The 23,845-nt window shown below is 39.1% G+C and overlaps 3 protein-coding genes across 3 annotated transcripts; 2 read left to right on the forward strand and 1 right to left on the reverse strand.

Annotated features, from left to right (window-relative positions):
* The first annotated feature begins 1,337 nt into the window (after positions 1-1,337).
* LOC149009910 (uncharacterized) lies at positions 1,338-2,474 on the forward strand. The gene has a single exon (XM_089162385.1). The coding sequence runs from the start codon at positions 1,338-1,340 to the stop codon at positions 2,472-2,474; it is 1,137 nt and encodes a 378-aa protein (XP_089018511.1).
* Positions 2,475-3,808: 1,334 nt separating this feature from the next.
* On the forward strand, positions 3,809-6,271 carry LOC149009911 (uncharacterized). Its single transcript, XM_089161248.1, has 4 exons — positions 3,809-4,207; positions 4,583-5,466; positions 5,683-5,855; positions 5,957-6,271. Exons 2-4 carry the CDS (start codon positions 4,633-4,635, stop codon positions 6,081-6,083), a joined length of 1,134 nt encoding a protein of 377 aa, XP_089017374.1. The 5' UTR covers positions 3,809-4,207; positions 4,583-4,632; the 3' UTR covers positions 6,084-6,271.
* A 42-nt stretch (positions 6,272-6,313) lies between these two features.
* LOC149009912 (nuclear transport factor 2-like) lies at positions 6,314-23,361 on the reverse strand. Its single transcript, XM_089161247.1, has 9 exons — positions 22,874-23,361; positions 22,651-22,785; positions 19,736-20,042; positions 19,160-19,422; positions 18,828-19,023; positions 8,570-8,691; positions 8,400-8,465; positions 8,127-8,205; positions 6,314-7,139 (listed from the first exon to the last, which is right to left on the reverse strand). Exons 1-9 carry the CDS (start codon positions 22,913-22,915, stop codon positions 7,024-7,026), a joined length of 1,326 nt encoding a protein of 441 aa, XP_089017373.1. The 5' UTR covers positions 22,916-23,361; the 3' UTR covers positions 6,314-7,023.
* Between the last annotated feature and the right edge of the window lie 484 nt (positions 23,362-23,845).

Genomic DNA, 23,845 nt, shown 5'->3' on the forward strand with positions numbered 1-23,845 from the left:
AGAAGAAGCAGCTTCATATTTTAGTAAAGTTAAAGGAGATGAGGTAAGGCAAGCCCACCCATTCTAAACAAGCCCAATAACAATTTGGCCTCAGCTTTGTTTGGGCCAGGGATTATTGGTAATGCGGATGCTTGGGGCCCAGGGGAGGAGACTCCGGGCATGGATGGGGGGGGGGGGGGGAATTTATCAGGTCCATTTCTTGATATTGGTCCCATTAATTCAAAACATGGTTTCGTTTAATCCATGCATGAATGGAGTGTGGATCTTTTACTTATGCTTCCCTCATAAATTAGGGCTGAGGTCTACTTCTGATTATTAACAAAATGAATCAAAAGTATGACTCCTCAATGAGTTACATATAAATTCTTTATTATATTGTGTGATGGAGAAATGTAAGAAGAGTACAGATTTTACCCTAATGGATAGAAGATTTGGACTCGCAGAGTGGTGGGTGGAATTCGGATGCTTCATCTACAATAGTAGATAGAATTATTTTCCCTTCACACCATTTCAATTTTCAACATACATTCAGAAGAGGGGTTCATCAATCAAAGACGAGCGGAACACATTCCTCAAGCCTTGCTTAAAAATTTTCAACTCTAGTGTAGTGGGGAGGAGGGCGTGTGCCTTATTTTGCATGAGAGAGAGACTACAAAGGATAGAAATGGTTCACAACCTCTACAATTTTCTGCAATTAATCTTTAGGATTGTAACGTGTGTTTTCAAAAAATACAATGGTCAATTTAGAAACTCATATTAGAAACTACATCTTTTGAAAGTTCAGGAGAAATTTGGGGAATTCACAAGACGTAGTTTCAACTGTGAGTTTTATATTGACCATTAGAATTTTTTTAAAGTCACATGTCACAATCCTAAAAATTAATTGCAGGAAATTACACAATTGGAAATTGTAAAGATGTGAACGCGGATAGAAATACAGGTATGTTTCCCATTTCTGTATCCTTTCTCCAGCTCAAGGTCACTTCCATACTTTGCCATAAAAAGAACCACCTAAAGAAAACAAAGGGGAGGAGAAGTAACCATACCCGGCTGTTTGAATGTGCTTGAAATCCCAGAAATAGCAAATCCTCAGGTCCAGGTCTGAGTCCAGGTCCATTCCTCAATATTCCATCTGTCATTCCCTAACCATAACACCTCTCTCCTCCTTATATATCTCTTCCTTCCTCTATGTCTCCTCCTGCTGGTACAAGGGTACCAACTGGCAACTGCCAACACCCTCCTCCTTCCATCATTACTCTCGTCGTCCTCCTCGTAGGCGGCGGCGGCGAGGAACACCGCCGGAAACCACCATATTGTCAATCAATCAATCAATGGCCATGGCTCTGATAAATAAGCCAGCCTTTCAGCTCCTGGAGATCAATGTGATTTCAGCCCAAGACCTGGAACCTCTATCTCGTAAGATGCATACGTATGCCGTCGCCTGGGTTCACCCTGACCGCAAGCTCTCCACTCGCGTCGACGGCCGTGGAAACACCGACCCAACCTGGAATGACAAATTTGTCTTCCGCGTCGACGACCACTTCCTCCAATCCGATACCTCCTCCGTCACAATCGAAATCTACGCCCTTCGCTGCCTCCGCGACGTCCGCGTCGGAACCGTACGAGTGCTCGTCGGCAACCTCGTCCACTCTAAAGTCCGTACCGGAGGAGCCTCCGTCCACCATGTAGGGTTGCGATTCGTAGCTCTGCAAATCCGGCGTCCCTCAGGCCGTCCTCAGGGTATTCTCAACATCGGCGTTGCAGTTCTTGATAGTTCAATGAGAAGCATGCCACTCTACACCGTCGCTAATTCCGCCGTCGCGTACCGTGACCTAATGGGGGAAGAAACCCACACTCCTCACCACCATCACCACTTTGCTTCCAGGATCCAACTTCGCCGCTGCAAGAGCGATGGATCCGAGACCATCAATACTAACGATATCGCGTCGCAAAAAGGCGGCTCCATTGTTAACGGTTCAGAACTTGGAATCAGTACCGTTGGTGGAGCAACGCCGTTAAAGATGATTACGGCGGCGACACCTACCACATCGATGTATTCGGACATCGGTCCACCGGCGTCAGTAGTGGCGGCTAGGCTGGCGGCGGCGGATGACTTATTCCCCTCAGCGGAGGTAGGAAGCTCGATTTTGGAAGGTTGGAGCGTAGATCGCGGAGGGGTTGAAGATTTGAGAGCGAAACTGGAGAAATGGAAGAAGGAGCTTCCACCGATTTACGACAATGGATATGGAAGTTATCATCGGCCGGCGCGGAGGCATGCTCGGAGACACCACGAGACGGGCGGAGGGCTCTTCTCATGTTTCGGCGGCTGTTTTGGCTGTGAGTTCACGATCGTCTGTGGACCAAACCCTAGGATGAGGAAGAAGATTGGTCGCAGCAATGACAAATTTCAATTTAGCCCTTCTGACTCTCTGGTTCTCACGACACCTACACGACTCGTTTATCCTCGAAGGTGAGAGATTCAAGATCGAGGAAGAAGAAGAAGGAGAAGCAGTTGCAGAAGGGAAAGACCAGAGAGAGAGAGAAGAGAAAAAAAACACTATCGTACGCCCTGTGAGCTTACGAACAAGCCAAGTAGATTTTATTTGAGTTGTGACTTTGTGAGTAACTTTCCGTTTCGCGCCAAATATTTGAATTTGTGTAAGATAGAGGAAGAAGAATCTGGGTGGGTTGACAATGGCTAACGTGCACCGTGTTTGAACTTGTATAAACCAAACAGAGGGACCTGGACCTGTGGCTCTGGGGGTTGGCTGATCACTGATGAGCGTTCTTTCCCTTTTTCATTTTTTTTTTAATTTAATTATTTTAAATTTGATTTCCCGTACCATAATTTTAATTTCTTGGGGGATGGAGACAAATTTACCTAACAAAAAAAAAAAAAAAAAAAAAAAAAAAGGGAAAAAAAGAGAGTGGTTGAGCAATTGTGATGGATTTTCAATTTTTTTTTTTTCTGTCGAGAATAAGCATAAGTTTTCTAACCATGCTAGTCTTATACTAATAATATTAATATATTTCCTTACCATGGCATGAGTTTTATTAGTAGAACTCAATATGACTTCATAGAGTTGAATCTCACTAAAGGGTTGGGTGTCTTCCGTAATTTTCATTGTATAATCATTCATATTTTTATTCATTTAGGATTTTATCGTCTAATTTTCTTAGGGCATGTTTGATTACAGGAATCCAGAGATTTGAAATTTTTGGATTCATGAATCTGAGAATTATACCCGTTTGGTTGTAAAAATCTCTAGATTCATGAAATCAAGAGATTCACATTTTTACACTAAAAACGTGAATCTTTAGATTTTTATGGGTAAAGGGTGAAATTCAAGATTTCAAAAAAGTTATATATTTGCACATTCACAAAAATCATGTCGATCAAATAGTTTTTTAGGATGAATCTACAGATTTCATTCTACAATCAAACATTTAATTTTATAAATTATGACTCCATAGATTTGAAATCTCTAGATATTTGAAATCTCCAAACTCATGTAACCAAACAAGCCCTTAAAGAATTTACATGTGATTTAACTAGGATATTTAAAATATCTGAAAAAGAAAATCATGGTTTAGTGAAAATATCGTGGGGCGAGGAATATTAATACCCTCACCCCAGACTTAATAAAGCCTCTCCGTACCAAAAAGATAAATAAATAAATAAAGCACACACGTGATATCTGATCACCGTTCTTTTAATTTGGTTATTATAAAGACAGTTGGTGTCCCTCGTTTCTTCCAGGAAAAGAGCTGAATTGTTGAACCTTTCTGTATTAAATTGACAGAAATGAGGAAACCTGAGCTGGTCTAGCTGGCGGAGAAGAAGATATTTTATTTTACTTTCTCTTGATGTTGAAAACTTCTCCACCACAGAAATACTAAAATCATTATCAGTGCAGATGAAAAGTGAAGATAGAATTGAGAGACAAAGACAGAGCGAGGAAATTTCTTCTGGCTCTGTTGCTGATGCTTTCTTTGAAGCTCTGTCCACCATTAGAATTTCGCAGACATCAAATTCAACCAGAATACTTTCTTGTTAGAGACCTATTTCAAGGGTGAATATTAGAGCGGTTCTTCAATTCGGGTTTCTGTGATTTTCTGTTGTTCTGCAACAAGCATCCTCTTACCCACTACCCAATATTGGTTGATCCTAAACTCTACAGAATCACCGGCCCTAAATTGCAGACAGGTAAGTTTTTCTTCGTTTTTTATGATTTTGTTCATGGAGAGATCGAATCTTGATTCTCTGGGTTGGGGATGGAGGGAGAGTGTATTCTGATGCAATAGGATTCTTAATGAGGGTCTAGTGTAAACACTTTGTGTTATACATCTGTGCTTTCTTTTTCTTTTTCCCTGGAAGCTTGAGTGCTACTCTGACTCTGTGGTTGACCAAGAATTAACTTAAATAAAAACTAAAACTGCTTGCATATTTATATTAATTTATGGAGAGTTAAGAAGATTTTGCTTGAGGTTTTACAGAAAATCACATGCATCTTGAGATTGGCTGCTATATTGACGGTAAAGAAGCCTGCTTCACATTAATATCTCTCTCTCTGGTTTACAGGATTCTGAATCCACAAGTCAGATCGGAACTACAACTGAAGCAATATAAAAATGCTGCTAAGAAGCTCTTCAACCCCCATCCTCGGATCTCTGCTCTCTTCTTTCTCTGATTCTCCAAACAGGGATTTTGAGAACAGCTGCAACAAAAACAACAAACAGCAGCCTTGCTCTGATCATAATCTCAAAAAGATCTCATTTGGTCCTGGTGGGCGCTTCCTCTCATGCAACTCATCTCCAGTCTCTCACTCTGTTGTGGGTTTCTCTGATTTTGTCCCTGAACCCAGTAGTGCCGGCTCAAGAGGTTGCCGAAGAACCCAATCGGAAGGAAACTTAGAAGCACTTGCAGCCGCAGCTTGCGATTTCGACGATTGCAATACTGCGAAGCCACTGACGAGATTTCCGCGAAGACCAAGCATGTCGGTTTTGGAGACAATCCCAAGTTTCTCAATTTACAACAAGGGGGAAGATGGATATGAAGAAGAACCAGAGAATGAAGAAGAAGAAGAAGAATTGAATGAGAGAAATGGGTTGTTGGGGAGATCAGTCACAATTGGAGACTCTATTATGTCGTTGGGAAGTGGTGAATTCAGCTTTGCAAAGAACAAGAACATGGGCTTGATTGAGGAGGAAGAGCTTGGGTCAGTCGTGGAAGAAGCAAAGGAGTCAAGGAATCTACCACTCTATCTTGCAAGAGGGATTGGAATTGATGTGGGTGGTCATGGTGATGGAGCTGGTGGCGGCAGTGGAAATGGGTTTAACCCTGATGGATTTGGAGTAGCTGATGGTCCTGAAGGACCCCAAATTGAGGAGTATTATAAGAGGATGGTTGAAGAAAATCCTTGCAACCCTTTGTTCTTAAGGAATTATGCTCAGTTTCTGTATCAGGTTAGATCTATTTAATCATCTTCTCTGCCCTTATTCCCTGAAATGATCTGCTTGTTGCTCTGTCCTTGCATTTCATAGAACATGTAGTGCCTTGAATGAGTTGTTGGTTGCTTTTATAAGAAAGTGGTTAATGATCAGACAAGCCATAGATAGCCATCTTTGCTTATGATTTGTACTGAAGGTGCTTCTGGTGGTGCTTTCCTTGTTTCTCAACAGTGCAAAGGGGACTTGCGAGGGGCTGAAGAGTACTACTCGCGCTCCATACTATTAGATCCAACAGATGGGGAAATCATGTCACAATATGCTAAGTTATTGTGGGAGCTCTACCATGATCATGAGAGAGCTACAAGCTACTTCGAACGAGCGGTTCAAGCTGCACCTGGAGATAGGTTAGTATATATTTTTGTCATCTTCATCTCTCTTAAGTCTCTTATCACACTGCATGTCTAGGAAGTCAAGATAGAAAACTCACCACCTTTCTTCTTGGCAGCCATGTCCTTGCAGCGTATGCTAGCTTCTTGTGGGACACAGAGGAGGAAGAAGAAGACAGCTTGTCACAGGGTTTTGCTGGTGCAACAGTTCTCCATATGGGAGCGATGGCCCCTGTCAGTGCATAATGGTGGCATCTCTTGCTATGTGTAGCTATTGTAACTGCACTCAAAATCTACTTGAAATTGGTGTAGGTAGACTAGATGGTCAATGTCTTATTATCATGTATTTTGCGTCTGATTCATGCGAAATAAGACATGGGTAACTAACGTTGTATGCCATGGAATAACAGATGAGATAAAAGAATTTTCTGCAAAGATGAGTAAAAGAATTTTCTGCAATTTAATATCAGTGTATATATATTGGCTTGGGACTCAATAGTTTCCTGAAATATAATTGCACGAAAAATGAAGGAAAGAGAGATCAAATCAATTTAGATCTAAGTGCTCTGATGTGATATGTTCAGAGATCAAGACCAAAGATAGACCACCTCTTTTCGCTTCTTACGTCAAAATTCATTGATTTGAGACTTTAAACTGAAATATTCTCATCCTCTACAATACCACCTGATATGGACTAACTAATCTGAATCTTCTGGGAATAACTCCTACAATGGATGCACAGCTTGCACCGTATCATCAATTAACCCTTTCAGATACCACACACCTCATTCAGCACTGGCAACCAACGGTACCTGGACTATGTAATGTTTCCTCATTTCAATCTTTTTATGTTGAGATTTGACAGAAGAAATACAACCCCAGAAAAATAAAGGGAGGACACACCACATTTTCCTCAGAAGACCGTGAAACATGCCTAACCTCTTTGACACAATAAGTCGTGTGGCCACTAAAGATAGTGGTGCTCACTGCTGATACCTCATCTAGTAAAAGAGACTCCACAAGAATACAGATGTATTTTTTCCCTAGCCGTGATGAAATTTTACTGCAGAAAAACTCTTCCATCCACTGGAAAGTTAAAATGCTGGCTCTGAAGTGTTCTGCCCATTTCTTGATACTTGATGTGCCAATGCCACTGTTTGATTTTGGACCTCACTGATGGAAACCATTAACCTCGAGGTCTGATGTTATAGTTCCTCTCCGCACCATCTTGGCCATTTCCCCAGCCAAAACGCCCCCTTGGGGCCTCAGTCTGACAGCTGCTCCGCCCTCTTCCCTTTCCTCCTGTTCAAGACAATTCAGATGCCAGTAAAATGTTAAAGATTAATTATAATTTCTGCATATAAATGCCAATGAAAATTAGTCTGCACCAAGACCTTAGAAAGCGTCCACAAAATAGCAATATAGCTCCTCGTTCGAAAACTAACTCCTTGGTTATATCTGAATATAAAGCCTATGTATTTCCGAGGGAAAAACATGACATATGAGTCGATATATGCACAGGAGCAATTATCACTCGAAGGCAACTAACAGTTCCAAGTAATGAGAATAACAAGCCGGTAGAAAATAATTGAAGGATGACTAGGAGCATCAACTATAGGTCATGCAAAAACATGGCCAGCTACCAAACATACGGTGCATTACTAAAATTGCCAGGAATCTGAATAGTCAGTTGGACTGTAGATGGCATAGGAAATACAATGGCATCAATAACCACCACCACCAAGAAATGGAACAGTCATTAACAGGAAGTTTCCTACAGCAGATACATTATATAAAATGTCAGCTAAAAAATATACCAAAATTTTGTCCAGGAAACTGGCACGTTTTAGATTCTACACAATTTTCAGAGAGTTGTCTAGGGATTCCCGAGGGAAAAAAACATTCCTTTGATGCTAATACTCCATCTAGCATTCCTATGATGTGCCAAAAAGCAGCATTCCCTAGGCAAAATCAATGATAGCCTAACCATCCTTACTGGAGGCATGCTTTTCATAATCCCCAACTAATAATGCAAGATGAGAACAAAAGAACTCCCAAGGATGAAGCCATGAATGTCATTACTTAAAATATGAGATTGGGATGTATATATATAAAATAAAATTTGAAAAACAGAGGGGTGGTGTTCAGAATTCATATGGCTTGCATAACCCAGACTAGATATAATAGATCAACAGAAATCAAGTTGTTTAACTATAAAGGATGAAGGTTTCATCCTTCCACAGTGACCATAGCTTTAGGTAATATGTATCTATATTTTGTAAAACATACTTCCCCGAGATGTGCCATTGCTGTTTGCTCTCCGCTCCTCGATGTATATTTGCTTCCCAGCAAGCTCTATTGGAGATGCCTATGGAGAAACCAAACCCAAACAAGTATTATAACAAGTACAAAAGAACCCAACGATAAAATATAAAACTAGGAGATACCAAATGGTTAACTCAAGCATAGATATTGACTTAACAAGCAAGTAAACAATGAATTGAAAAACTGCAGAGAAGACAGAACCAAATGACATCATCTGAAAAGCAAAAACTTCCTAACCTCAATTGCATTTTGAATGCTATAGGCATCCTCAAATTCAACAAATGCATAGCAAATACCAAATTCCTGCATGTCAATGTGAACGCATTTGCATATGGAATGACATCAGTTCTGTTTCTTTCTTGGGCCCAAAGAAAGGAACTCAAGGAAAACCAACAAATAAAATGGACCTTGCGGTGTATGATAGCCACTCCACCAGGTTTGATTCTACCAAATTTCTTGAACTCTTGCTCAACGTCGGAAGGAGCAATGAAGGTAGGCAAGTTTCTGACGTAGACAGATCTCATGTCACCTGAGAATTCACAAATCAATCACCAAGAATAGAAAACAATATGTTTCTTTCATCTAGTTTATACATGGTCAAATGGGGAACAAAATATCAATTTATGATGGCAATTGCAATGGGTCAAACTTGGAAGAATAGCTTTGACAAAATAACAAATTCCCAAGAGTGCAGATTTTCCAACAAACTTGTTTCACAAAAATATTGTGAATAAATATTAAAATCCTTTTACCCAAAAAAAAAAGTCTAAATCCCTGGAAAGAGGTACCTGCATTTGAACATATAAAGCAATTGTAACAATCCACATTTTCCCAATGAAGAAATGAAGATCCCAAAATACACAAAAGAAAACAAAGTGAAATTTAGTCATTCACAAGAAGGAAAAAAATTAAATTTTAACAATCAACAGAAAAGGGCTTGTGTTGTTTGAAAGTTTTTTAACGAGTTGAAAGTTTTACTAAAGGATATGTATGATGGTTCAGTGACAAGTGTAAGAACAGTGGGGGGACAAAGTAATGAATTCCCAATTACAGTTGGCTACATCAAGGATCAACTCTAAGCCTATATTAACTTGCACTTGTAATGGATGAATTAACCAAAACATTCACTATGAGGTCCCTTGATGTATGTTTTTTGCATATAATATTGTGTTGATAGATGAGACTCAAGTGGGGAAAAATACCAAGTTAGAATCATGGAGAGCAGCTTTGGAATCAAGAGGCTTTAAATTAAGTAGAACGAAGATAGAATATCTAGTTTGTAACATTAGTCATGATCGGGCAGACGATGAGGTGGTGAAACTTGATGATAAAGATATTCCTCAGAGTGATTATTTTAGGTACCTAGGTTCAATCATAAATAAAAGAGGTGATACAGAGAATGATGTTTCCCAAAGAATTAAAAAAGGGTGGATGAAGTGGAGAGGTGTGTCCGGGTCTTGTGTGATTGACGTATTCCATTAAAGCTTAAAGGAAAATTCTATAGGACCGTCGTTCGACCAACTATGATGTACAGTCCAGAGTGTTGGGCTATTAAAAAGAATCATAAAGATAAACTTAGTGTAGCAAAAATGAGGATGCTAAGATGGATGAGTGGCAAAACTAGGAAGGATAAGATAAGGAATGATCATATTAGAGTTGGTCTGGGAGTTGCTCCCATAAGTGATAAGCTTCGGGAAAGTCATTTGAGGTGGCACGACCACATTCAACGGAGACCTATAAATGCCCTTGTATGGAGAAGAGATATAATCCAAATTGAAGGAACTAGAAGAGATAGGGGTGTACCTAAGATAACCTTAAGAGAAGTGGTGAGAAAGGATATGCATAGTTTAGGCCTTGTATCTAGCATGGCCTCAAACAAAACTGATTAGAAAGCAAGAATCCGTGTAGCTGACCCATTTAGTTGGGACAAGGCTTATTGTTGTTGTTGTTATAAAGTTTTGTTGAAAAGGATGGAAAAATTACCTTAAACCATAAATATACAAACTACGAAAACATCATGATCAACAATTTATAACAAAGGGTGTTAACTAGTTCAGTTTCAATTTTGTTTGAAGTGTGAAGGCCAAAGGCTAGACACCAAAACAAAACCGTTTGTTACACAGATCATGGTGGGAGATCTCGCGAGATCTCGGCAAGATATCTCGCTTTTTCACAAGGGCGAGGCGAGATGGAGGTCGAGAGCAGAGAGTTGGGATATCTAGCCATATCTCGCCCTGAATCTCGTTGGAACTCTCAATTTTTGCTCTTTTTTTTTTTTTTTTTATGGATTTTGGCTGAATTTTCACTAACAACTACTCTTAGCACATCTACAACATCAAAGGAAGATCAATCATTCTCCACTTGTCTTATAAACTTATGATTTAATGACTTATAAAGAAATTCTAATGGTTGTATAATTTTATTATTCTATTCTTGAAAATTGAGATTGTGATACTCATATGGATGGAATTTTGATAACATTAAAGTTGTTTGATGCATTTGATACACTGCTTTTCATTCATATGTCTTAAAGGTTCTATATTAAATGTTATATAACCTTGCATTCCCTAATCCTACAACATTTCGGTTTCACACTACGGGTAGACTTAGAAATCATACATAGGATGGTTTTCTGACAAATCCAAGGTCGCCAATGTATTCAAAAAGCCTTCAATAGGCTAAATACCAAGTTTCAACCCAATGGGGACCCTAAAATCCACCGAGATGGGCTACCGAGTTGACACCAAAAAATTGTATATCTCGACCGAGATCTCGCCGAGATGGTCGAGATCTTGGTTTTTCAAGGAGGCAAGATCTCGCTCGAGAGCGAGATCTTCTACCATGACACAGATCCAACATCTTAAGTTGAACAATTAATTGACGGTTCCAGTTAAACCGTTCTATGCTTTTTTTAGTTTCATTTTGATTCCGTTGCTGGTTCAAGTCAATAGTTTTGGGGCCTAATCAAGTGATAACTACAAAATGATGATGGCAATCAGATAAATAGACCTGCAAACACTAGAGGTTGTTCTGGTTGACTCTTCCAATTCCTAAATCAGTTCTTAGAGCAACAAGAACTGAAGATCAAGGATGAGTGAGTCCAAGAAGATAGTTAAAATAAAACCAAGCTTCTCCGATCATAACTAATGATATATCAAAAAGTAGGCATTAAATGCATGATGCGCTTAACAAGAGATGATTAATGGTAGATACTGAAACACTACAGGTATGCCCACATTAAATGCTGCTATTGCATATATGATATGGCATGTTCAAGTAGGATGTATTGAGGTCATGGATGTGAGTCAATTCCCTGTTCTTCAATGATGAATATTTGACATTTGCAGTCATGATGCTCGTGCAAGGAGTAAGCTTAAATTTAGGTAACTGACCAGTGCACCAAAAGCGTTGAAGCTAATGGAATAGGTTGAATCAAGCTCTTTAACCTATCACATACTAGACTAGCCCAATCTAGCACCCATACATCAAATTGAGCCCCATTAGGCACATAACATACGACCACGCTTTTGTAGTCATCGATGGCTCTCACTCCGAAGGTAGATAGCCCTCCCCTAGTGGCTACACTTTGCTCCCTCAATTTTTTTTTGGGCGATAGGAAGCCTTTCTTGGCATCTTTCACTCTACTCTAGGTAGCCCTTGTCGGGATTCGAACACTTGGCATGGTGTGAGCTCTGAGACCAAATGTGTTGAGAAAGTAGATTGTGGTAGAATGGCCTGAATGAATTAATGTGATTCTCAAGCCCTTTATTTATATTGATATGAGGAATGCAAAGTTATGTAAAAACCCTTACTTGGGCAACAAGAAAATAATAAACTAAACAAGTAAAAACAACCGATCCAACCAACACTCCCCCTCAAGTTGGGCAAAGATATTAGTCATGCTCAACTTGCCTATAATAGGAAATCTCCCTCTTTTAAACATTTGGTAAAAATATCAGCCACTTGGTCTCTAGACCTTACAAAAGGCATACAAGTCAGCTATTGTTCCAACTTTCGTTTGACAAATTTTTTTTTTGTCAATTTCAATGTGTTTAGTTCAATCATGTTGCACAAGATTGTTGGCAATACTAACAGCAACCTTGTTGTATGACATCATAGGGTTTTGAACTTTAACTCTGATTGGTTACCCATCATTCCAATGGAATCAAAAAGAGTTGAACACCTTCACTGTTTAACCACCTCATGAAGCTGACGTGGCAGCCTCATAGAACCTAAGACTGTCACCCCACACGATACAAGAAATTCCCTTTCCACACACTTACTCCCAGCTTGTTGCCCGACCTCGGATCATGTCGCACTAGAACACTTCCCAATCCAAATAGGAGAGGAGAGAGATCTCTTCGCTTGCTTGCCATTATCAATGTTGTCTTGTAATAAACCTTTCAAGCTTCAGCCATAGTTGCTCACAAACTCCACGAACCATAGCTCTATATTTAGCTTATATGCTGGAAAAAGCTACCACATTTTGTTTCTTACTCCTCCAAGTAACTAAGTTACCTCCAATAAAAGTATAATAACCTGAAATTGACTTCTGTCAGGAGATCCAGCCCAGTTTGCATCAGTATATGCTTCCACCTTTAAATTATTTGTCGGTGACAAATGTATCCTTTTCCCAGGAGTTCCCTTCAAACATTGCAAAATTCGAGTATCAACCTTCATATGAGCTGAATATGGATCATGCACGAACTAACTTACTAACCCTGCAGCACAAGAAATATCAGGCTTAGTATAAGACAAGTAGATAAGCTTCCCTACAGCCTTTGATATCTTTCTTTGTCCACTAGGTCTCCCTCTTATTCGTTAAGTTTAGCTCCAGCCTCAACAAGGGTGTCAACTGCCTTACACATTCTCACTTCAAACAAAAAATCTAGAACATACTTCCCCTGGGATAGGTTAATACCCTTCTCTGATCAGGCCACCTCAATTCCGAGGAAGTACTAAGCTTTCCTGGATCTTTAAACTCTTTGCTAAGAAAGTCCTTCAACCTCTGTATTTCTTCACCATCATTCCTTGTAATAACAATATCACCACATAAATAATGAGAGGTGTGATCTTGGTACCTAACTTCTTGACAAACAGTGTGTGATCAACATTAGTTTGCTTGTACTCAATAGAGGTCACTGCCTTCTAGAGACACCCAAACCAACACCTAGGAGATTGTTTCAACCTATAAATTGACCTTTTCAACCGACATACTTTCCCTGCAATGCTGCCATAAAAAAAGCCATGTGGATTCCCCATATAGACTTCTTCCTCCACCTCCCCATGTAAGAGGCATTCTTCACATCTAGTTGGTGCAAGTTCCAGTCTTTGTTCACAACTATGGACAACAGAATTCTGGCAAGTGTTTAGTTTTACAACAGAGCAACTGTTTCCTGATAATCAATCCCATAAGTCTAGGGAAACCCCTTTGCAATCAGTCTTGCCTCCAACCTATCGATGGATCCATCCATATTCTTTTTAACCACAAACACACTCAAAGCCCATGGGTTTTTTTCCTAGAGGAAGTGTAACCAGCTCCTAAGTATTATTCTTCATTGCCTACATTTTCTCTACCATACCTGCCTTCCACTTTTTTATTAGCACAAGCTTCCTGCCAACTCTTAGGAACAAAACCAGATGATGAAGAGGATATAAAAGCACGGTAGGAGTTAAACAAAGAATCATAAGAGACATATTTAGCTATAGAATGCTAAGTACAACATCTAACTCCTTATTCTAGCAAAGGAAGACCAAAAGAAGATACTTCAAGGAGAACAGTAGACTATGATACAGGAGTAGGAGACTAAAGTGGTAGCATGCTAACATTCTCCACCTGCTTGGGCCGATTGAGATACTTCCTCAGCTAAGTATGCACTTTCTTGTTCTGATCAATTTTGTTTTGAAAAATCTCAATAGTCTGTCTCACAGAAGTGGTCTTCCCCCCACCAGAATCCCCACAAGGTTTAGAAGGATGAGAATTGGAGTCCTCGGGGTATGTTGGACGAATTCTCCCCCTAGTCAATAATTTCTTCTGAAATTCTAAATTGTGCGTGTGAGTCTGTATGGTTGGTAGGGATGTACAAGGTTGGGAAGAACACCTCTCCTCTGGGACTCTCCTTTTAGAGAGGTGTATAGTAAGGGCAAGACTCATTAAAACAACATCAATAGACACAATAGTTCTCCTGGAAAGAGGATGATAACATTTGTACCACTCCTAAATAGTAAAATACCCCAAAAATATGCAGTGTAGACCACGGAGAGCCAATTTACTCGGTGGGCTGCGATTCTTGGCATAGCACACACATCCAAAACCTATAGAGGAATAACAAATTTAGAGTCTCCCTAGACAGTCTCATTATGACACTTAAACCCAAGTATCCTATCGGGCATCCTACTCATAAGGTAAGAGGCAATGAGTATCGCATCACTCCAGTATTGATTAGGGACATTCATAGTAATCATAATAGAATGGGTTATCTCTGATAGATGCCGGTTCTTTCTTTCAGCAACCCCATTCTGGGCAGCCATATCAATATAACTAGTCTAGTGTATTATGCCAAAATCAGAGAGATATCTCTGAAATTCACTATCAATAAACTTTGTGGCATTATCACTGCAAAGGATCTTCACAGTGGCATTGAACTGAGTTTTAATCATATTATAAAAATCTCAAAATTTTCAAATTTTTGTTTTAAAATTTAAATCCAAATATAATGAGAGGGACAATCAATGAAATTAACAAAGTATCAAGGACCACTAATAGACTCATGGCCGCAAGGACCCCACACATCAGTATGAATTAACACAAAAGGAAATAGATTTTCTATTTTGAAGAGAAGGTAAATAAATAGAACGAGTCTGCTTCGCAAAAATGGAGGCTTCACAAAAGAAATCATCCTTATTACAAGAAAAGACTAAATCAAGAAATACTTTCTTAAGAGTTTCTAAGGGGGGGTGACCTAGCTTACGATGCCATTGATGAAGGTTTGACATAACCAAATAAACCTAATGAGAAGATGCAGCTAGAGCAAAAATGGATCTCCCAATCAGTTCTAGCAGATAAAGTCCCTTGTCTAATTTACCACGTCCAATCTCCTTCCCAATTATCAGATCCTGGAAAACATTGTAGGATGGAAAAAAAGGTCACTTTACAATTCAAGTCATGTTTAAGATTACTAATAGACAAAAAGTTAGTAGAGAAGGAAGGAACATGCAAAATTTTAGACAAAAAAAGTGATGGAGAAATGTTGGTCCCATTTCTAGCAATGAAAGAATAAGACCCATCAGTAATTCTAACTTTATCTTTCCCTGAGATTGGAGAATAATGTAAGAAAAAAGAGGATGAATCCATCATATAATCTGTGGCTTTTGTATCAATGATCCAAGGAGCAGAAACGGAAGAAACATGGAAGCTTGTAAAAGTTTTACCTGATATAACAAGATAGGAGTTGGTATGGGTAGTGGAAGTAGCAGTAGTAGAGACTACATCAGTAGTAGAAGACTACAAAATACATTATAAAGTAGCCAATTCCTCCTGTGAAAAACTTGTGGCTGCAGAGGGTGTTGTTGGAACAATATCAAAAAGATTAGACTTTGGTTTTCCCCTTCTTTGCACTTTTCTACTCAAACTCAGTAGGCTTCCCATGGAGCTTCCAACAAGTAGCCTTGGTATGATATGGTTTATGATAGTGCTCACACTTAACAATCTCCATGATCAAAACATATTTGGTGCTAATAGACTGTAGGGCTAATTTCTCCACCATAGGAGTAAGAAGCATGGCCAAACGACGGCTTTCCTCACACTAAACAAGGGCATATGATTGTTCTAGTGTAAGAAAGGAGGAACGACTCAATATTTGCATCCTGATCTGATCATACTCTACATTCAAACCAGCCAAGAAGTCATATACCTGAATCTTATCAACATGCTTCCTACAGGTAGCCACATCATCAAGATTCATGGGGTGATAGTCTCCATTGTGATTTAACTCCTGCCAAAGAGAGCGGAATTCAGCATAGTATTGGCCACAATCAACTCCTTCTGAGTAGTCTCCTAAAGCTTTTTTTGTAGCTCATAAACCTACGCATCATTCCCTAATTGTCCATATGTTTTTCTAGTAGCCTTCCAGATCTAGGCTGCAGTCTTAAGTAATAGGTAACCACAAGCAAGATTGAAAATTATGGAATTCAAAAGGAACGACAGAATAAGAGAGTCATTCAAGATCCATTTATCCTGAAAAATTCCTGTGATTGTAGGCTTGATCGAGGTGCCCGTAATGTGTCCAATAAGTCCTCTGCCACCAATAGTCAGGTATGCAGATTGAGACCAAATCATATAATACCGAAAGAGGAGGAAGAGTAGAATAATGTCCGGAGCCAGTGGGAGAAATTGTTCCATCGGTGGTTGCCAAGTCTTCAAAAAAGTTTTTGTCGTCCTTCAATCTTCACCCTTTCGAAACAACAAAAACATCGCATAATTGAATAGCCTAACCACCCAAATAAATCTAGGGATTCACAGGATAAGGAACACGCCCAACCCCTTTGTTTTTTCCCTCCCTTTAAAATAATAACAAAAGATGCATGGAGCTGTTTGGGTTTTTGATTTTTTGGTTCTGGTTCAGGTTTTTGGTTTGGTACCATGGGTTTTTTTTTTTTTTTTTTTTTTTTTTGGTGGGATATTGGGTTTGGTTGGTTCTAATGGTTCAATGGGTTAAAGAAGTCTTGACAGAAAAGAGTTCTAACGGAACTCTGTTTTTTGTTTGATGGATGCTAGAGGGGGGGGGAAAAGAAAAAGGAAGATGGCAAGGTTGCTAGTGGTTGCAAGCTGCAACAATGGTGGAAAGAAGTATTTTTGGTGGAAGAATTTTTGTTGAAAGAGAAGATATTTTGGTCCCATGACAGTTGCAGTTTGCAGAGAGGTGATGTGAAGAAGGAAGGAGAGGCAATGGGTCTGGTTAAATTCCAGGAGAGGAGAGGCGATGGGTTTTTGGGTACAATTGAGGGCCCTTCCCCCCACCCCTCTCCTGTGGTAGCAGGAGAAGAAATAGAGAAGAAGAAGAAGAAGAAGAAGAAGACTATGGGGTTTGCTGAAGAAATTGTAAGTTCAATGGTGGCAAAAGGTCTTGCAATGGTTTAGGAGGCTTGAGTCGTGGAGGTCACAGCTGTGGGCAATTTGCTATTCCGATGGCAGTGGGGTGGTTGTAGAGGCAGCAGAGCTGGTGATGGTTGCAATTGTAGCACGAGAGAGAGAGAGAGAGAGAGAGAGAGAGAGAGAGAGAGAGAGAATTCTTCCTTCTTTCCTTTTTTTTTTCTTTATCTTTCCCTAATGGGCCTAACTGACTTTTGGCTTTGATATCATGTTGAGAAAGTCGACCGTGGTAGAATGGCTTAAATGAATCAATGCGATTCCCAAGCCCTTTATTCATATTGATATGAAGAATACAAAGTTACGTAAATACCCTTACTTGGGCAACAAAAAAAAAACTAAACAGGTAAAAACAACCGAAACAACCAACAAAATGATAGGCACTTGATCAATGCACCAAAAGCTTTGAAGCTGATGGAATAAGTCGAATGAAGCCTTAACCTATCCCATCCTAGACTGGCCCAATCTAGCACCATACACCAAATTGGGCCCCATCAGGCACATAACACTTTATGCCTCACCAAATAGTGTTCTATCAATCCATAGCTCCAAAATACCAAGGGCTGACTTTCTCCCATGTGTCAACCATTCGTATAACAAATTTCTATTGGTTATCAGACCTAATTGGACCAGATCTATTTTTTAAACCCAATAAAGAAATCTAATGCTACTGGGGACAGAACAACATTGAAGCCCAAATTGAAACTTAAAAATCAATATTAATAAGTTATATGGTATAAACCCACTCTGAAGCACCAGAAAACAAATATAAAATGTCCGGGTATCCAAATAGTATGTATAACTAGGTCAATGGCATACAGGTTCCAATCCGTTTAAAGATCAAGAGATTTTTTGGGGTGGGGGCGGAGGGGCGTTAAGGTATATGGTCTAGAAGATTAGGAGAAGAAAAGGAAAGAAGCATAGAGACAATTTCATGTTACTAGAACTATTCAACACAACAGAATTACTACAGGACAGAACCCCAAAAAATAAATTCCCACTCAGAATAAATCTGAGAGAACAGAAATATAACAAAACTGGGCCATCGTTGGAGAAGAAAAGGAAAGAAGCATAGAGACAATTTCATGTTACTAGAACTATTCAACACAACAGAATTACTACAGGACAGAATCCCAAAAAATAAATTCCCACTCAGAATAAATCTGAGAGAGCAGAAATATAACAAAAACGGGCCATCGTTTCTACATAACATTATCTAAGTTTCTTCAAACTGTTCAAAGTACACAAATATAAACCTCAAATCCTCATCATGATTTTATGGTATAGATAAGGGAAGGTTAAAATCTTAACATGCTCCACCAGTGGAACCTCCTAAAACAGCTGAATAAAGATTAACAATTTAGTCTTCACTGCTGCAATCCATCATGTACTTCCTAATGATATTTATATACACAAAATATTGTCCCAATATGTAGAAGAAATGAATGGACAAGGAAAAGGAGGAGATATGTAGAAGAAATGAATGGACAAGGAAAAGGAGGAGCGGGAAAGCATACCAGCATCTTCTTCTATGGCAGTCACTTCATCAATTGCTTCTGCACCAGACTTTTCTGGAACATTTGTTGAGGAAGAGTAGGACTGCAAATAATTTGGGGGTACTAAAGGATTCCTTTCTGATTTAGGTGTCATGCCATTGTTTAAAGATGACTGGTGAGCCACTGATGATGTAGATTTCCCTTTTGCAACCCTCAACTTCCAAGTACAAATACAACATTACAAGGAGGACAGAATAATATCAGCACTTTCAAATACAGAGCTATGTGGACACACACACACACACACACAGATATCCTGAAACAAGAGCAGCACTAAGAGTAGTGGATCATACAATAGAGGCGTAAGTCTGCTTTGGACGCTCTCCAATAGGTTCCTCAATCGGAGCAAGAACATCTTGGACCGAGTTCATTGCACTTTGAAATGAACCTGTCATCTCTTCCACTGCTGTTTCATCCACTATGTTTTCTCCTTCAAGGACTCGACAGTGCTGACCTTCTGGATGAACGTACTTTCTAACTGGATCACTTTCTTCCAAATGAGCTGATGACAGAAAGTTTGTGCGCTGTATTTCATCCCCAAGCAAATAGCCTGAAGCTGCCAATACCATTGTATAAACCACTGTAAATTTAATGAATTTCTTGGTTTACATTCTGAATAGAGATTAGATGCAGAAATCAGATTACACTGCTGTATGACCATTTTTTCAATAGAATGGCAAAGTACAGACCTTAGCCACCTTAAAATAATGCATACTCTCATGCATGCTTAGATCCAAACAGTAGCACTAATTCATTAAACGTCATCATCATCTTAGCCTAATCCCAACTTTTTTTGCGTCCAACACATTACCTACAATTATGTTTATTGTTACATATATCAGTGATTAGTCCTGAGAAATTCACAATACCTGGCTCCAGAATAGGACTAGATGCATTTAGTCTAGAATAGAAATTTCTCTGAGACAGCATTTCTGCCATGTTCTGCTGTTTTTGTTCCTCGCCAAGGAAGAGAAAGACATCATTGAGAACAAAGAAGCCTTTCTCCTGAGGAGCAAGGAAAAAGGTCTGTACAAATTTCCTCACACCAATGAAATCCTTGGTTCGCACACAACCTGAAACCTTAACAATTACTCCTCCTTCCCAAGAGTTCAGAGAATGTACTGTCTTGACTTCAATTTCGGTAAAATTGAGTGACATGATAAGCAAATGTATTTGCTGCAAGGAGAGAATGACAGGACAATGTTAGTTGTATACAAGCTAAAAGGAACCCTCCATCCACCCCCCCCCCCCCCCCCCCAAAAAAAAAAAAAAAAAAGGAATATTGTATAACTAGAGGCCAAAACAATGGATTTTTTGGGGACAGCAATTTTCTGCTGGGATTGGGGGTTGGAGACAAGGCATCAATGGGTTAACATAATTATCAGAAACTAAAAGTGAAAATATTCCAAAAAGGATCAAAGCATAAGTAATCTATAAGCTGCAAGCAAAGAATGACACAACACTGTCAATTGTATACAAGGAATGAGAAAAATGGGCAAACTAGAGTCACATGGCATGTTGAATTTTAGAGAGTTATTTTCTGACTGGGTTGGTGGTTGGGGAGCAATGCACCAGGTAAAGATAATTCTTGGAATACGTAAGTGATAACATGCAGAAAAGATCATAAAGAAAGTACCGTTTAAAAAGATAATAATAATAAATAAATAAATAGATTCTTGGATGAAGCATTTTCAGACACTTGAGACCACTAGTAGATGGGAACAGTTTTCTGATAAGAAGGGAGAAGAAAACAGCAAAACAGGGGGGAGGGGGGGAAGGGGGAGCATACTTTCTTTGGAAAAAATTGTAGTAGTAGCCTATATGCCAAGGGGAAGGTTAGATTTCAGAAAACAGGACAATAATCAAAGAGTGCCTGGTATTTGGAGATATATATACTTTTTCTACGCGTTAAAATATGAAATTTAGAAATTTAGACTCATGTGACAAGCAACAGTCCGGAAAAGATCAGTAATGAGACACTAAATATAGAAAATTACTCCAAAATTTAGAAGGGAATGGAATTGCTATGTTGCTATGCTGGGTAGAAACCAGCGATCTATTAGTAGGTAAAATTAATGCCTCAGAAGATTAGTATAATGAGCCATACTTGGCATTCAGGTATTCATTCTAAAGAAAACTTGTCCAAAACTGCCTATAAGAAGAAGGAGTTAAGCTATTGATGCAAGATGGATCCAAAAACAATTTCTGTAATATTTAACAGAAATGTGAAATGAAAGTAGGAGTTAAAGTAGCTAGAAGACATGGAAGTAATGGTATCCTTCCAAATTTTGCCTAGACAAGCTCCTTACTTGCAAGATGGAAGACTTTTTTATATTGTCTTCAACCCGTTAGGAGTCCCTTCACCAATGAATGTATGACATTTGAATGCTAGATCAAGTTAGCAGGGGATTTGCTAGACCGACATTACCAGATGTAAACTTAGGATGATAAACATACTGAATGGCACCTTTTCTAGCACCATTTGGCTCTTGGCTGTGTAGAAACATAATTGGGTTTCAATCCAGCAAACCTGGGCCTGATTCTTGAATATTCTCTACTGTGTATATGATGCCTAAAAGGGTACATGCAAGGAAGGGGGGGGGGACTTAATGGTTTCATGCTCAAAACGTAATCCAATGACGGTTTGGATTAACTAGGCACAATTCTGTGGAGGAAGATGAATCATCCCCAACCCTTACAAAGGACTGGGTGGAGTTTAAACCATAACACACCCCATAATCTCTTGAAAATCCTGTTTGGTTCTTCATAATCAAACGCAAGTAACTGAGACAGCCATCTCTTACTCTAAAGCAAGTTCTTCCCCATCCACCCCACCCGTCCCCCCTCCTTTTTTCTTCTTTCTATTTTTTGGTGGTGGTCGTCGAGGTGGAGAGGGAACGGAGGGCTGCACATGCTTCTTCTCTAGTCAGTTCAAGTTTCATTTCTGTTAAACAGTTATTCATGTAAGCTTGCGTACTGATTCTAGTCCAACTAGTCTGTGCTTCAAATTTGTACATCTGCTTCATCCTTCATGATGGAATTACAAATTCAAAAGCCAGTTGTTTATAAGAATAATGGCTGTCATTTAAATTGAGAAGAAAGAAAAATCTAGAGATATGCATTACATAATGCACCATTAAAGTCCCCAAAATTCAAGGACGAATAGAATCTTAAAATGTCCAAATTTCTATTAAGATCCAAGCTGTGGCTATACCAGATTTCAGAAAATCATTCCTTCATTATACTTTCAACAAGATGGATTGAACCTACAAAATCTTGAAATTGAGTGAAAACAAGGTATATAATGGATCGGTGGATATGATGAAGTAAGAAAACCATAAAAGACTTCCACTAAAATCATTTTAGAAAGTTAATACCAACTAATCCGAAATTCTGATGAAACACAAGGGACAATACGGTAGCTAATATCACTATGATATTGCCAGAGAATACTAATATAACAGGATAAGAAAAGGGGGGGGGGGGGGACATTTTTGGCCAAATACAATTTTCAATGTAAACCACCAAGGAGGGAATCAAACAGAACATCCATATAAGACAAGGTGATAAAGCAGATTACGAACCACAAGTTTCAAGTGCCATGCGTCGGCATTAAAAAATTTATATGAAATATGTTGAAGCGGATATTGCAGTTGTAAATAAACACAAGAACTCAATCCTACTTTGATGATTAAATTATTCAAGCCTATTCAAATACTTAAAATATCATTTGAAAAACATCGAAACTTTATAATCTAAACGTAGAAAATGATACGAAATGTACCAGAATTGTTGTTGCCAGCTCGCTATTATTCCCATCAACATGAAGCATTGAACTGGCATCAGTGTAGAACTGATGAGCACAATCCGGCGATTGTTTAAGAAGCTGATAATACTGCCCAACGAAGTAAGAACCAACCTAAAATACAAAAAGGAGAAAGAGTGAGAGAGGCAGTGAATAACCGAAACACAAATACTATTGGAAAAGCAGAATTTCGTGGAATGACCTGAACGGCACTGACATGAGCGTGAAGCAGAGTTGACATCATTTCTCTTCAGAGAAACATGTAGCAAAACCAGAACTGAAACCCTAACACCGCCAGAAAGCTCCAAGAAAAATCCTCGACGTGCAATGCTTCGAAAGATCTGGAAAACCAAAAGCCACCAGATTTATACTAGCCAAAAACAAGAAAGAATAAAATTCTTTCCTTTCTCTTCACCACTAATTTCTCTGTATTGTTTGTTTTATCAAGAGCAAATGAAATAGAATTAGAGATGAGAAAATTCGACTGGAGTTCTAAGGGAGACTAAAGAACCTCTAGGACTAGGAGTGACACTCGGACCAGATTTGAGACTAACTCTTTGTTTTTTTCCCTCGCAAATGCAGTCTTCTCCATTGGTTTTATTTCTAGGTCGTTTCGGACGTTTCGGGTTCCCTTGACTCCAAAGCCGGGAACAACTTATTACGATACACTAGAGTGTCCCTATCGATTTGTGTTCGTTAGATTGTCGTACGTAGAACTAATACCAGCCGTTAGATCTAACGACGACTGACGGTGCGTGACCGAAGTCGTGTATTATTGTAATGTTCTGAATTGATTTTTTCTGGTTGAATGATGTTTTGAATTGGTAAGTAGCTACAAGAAAACTTTTAAAAATCAAATTAAACACTTGGATGCACATGCTTCTGATAGAGATAGTAAGACCAAGAAAGTCTTGCTTTCGAACATTCGAACATTCGTTTCTCCACATATTCCGTTCCTGTTCCCTAGGCTTATGAGGCCCTTCCTTGTGACTAATATTAAGATGACCAAAAAAAATTCAAAAATATGCATCTTTTACAAGTTAATGGAATCAAGTTTTTAGTTTGACATTCCAGTGAAAAAAATAAAAGAAGATGTGGTCAAGGGAATAAGATGACTCCATTCAAATGAACTAGCGAAATTTCAAGAAAGCAACAATACGGGGGGCGGAAACAA

This window comes from Hakea prostrata, chromosome 7 (genome assembly GCF_041222555.1).
Source record: "Hakea prostrata isolate BN-2017 chromosome 7, UWA_Hpros_2, whole genome shotgun sequence".
Lineage (NCBI taxonomy): Eukaryota > Viridiplantae > Streptophyta > Magnoliopsida > Proteales > Proteaceae > Hakea > Hakea prostrata.

What these genes read in the sequence shown, in the direction of transcription:
- LOC149009910 (XM_089162385.1), top strand. Translation starts at nt 1,338, where the DNA reads ATGGCTCTGATAAATAAGCCAGCCTTTCAGCTCCTGGAGATCAATGTG.
- LOC149009911 (XM_089161248.1), top strand. Translation starts at nt 4,633, where the DNA reads ATGCTGCTAAGAAGCTCTTCAACCCCCATCCTCGGATCTCTGCTCTCT. An exon ending in ATGCTCAGTTTCTGTATCAG is followed by an intron (nt 5,467 to 5,682) that starts GTTAGATCTATT and finishes GTTTCTCAACAG; the next exon opens with TGCAAAGGGGACTTGCGAGG. An exon ending in CAAGCTGCACCTGGAGATAG is followed by an intron (nt 5,856 to 5,956) that starts GTTAGTATATAT and finishes TCTTCTTGGCAG; the next exon opens with CCATGTCCTTGCAGCGTATG.
- LOC149009912 (XM_089161247.1), bottom strand. Translation starts at nt 22,915, where the DNA reads ATGATGTCAACTCTGCTTCACGCTCATGTCAGTGCCGTTCAG. An exon ending in AGCAGACTTACGCCTCTATT is followed by an intron (nt 19,024 to 19,159) that starts GTATGATCCACT and finishes TGTACTTGGAAG; the next exon opens with TTGAGGGTTGCAAAAGGGAA. An exon ending in TGCCATAGAAGAAGATGCTG is followed by an intron (nt 8,692 to 18,827) that starts GTATGCTTTCCC and finishes GTGAATTCTCAG; the next exon opens with GTGACATGAGATCTGTCTAC.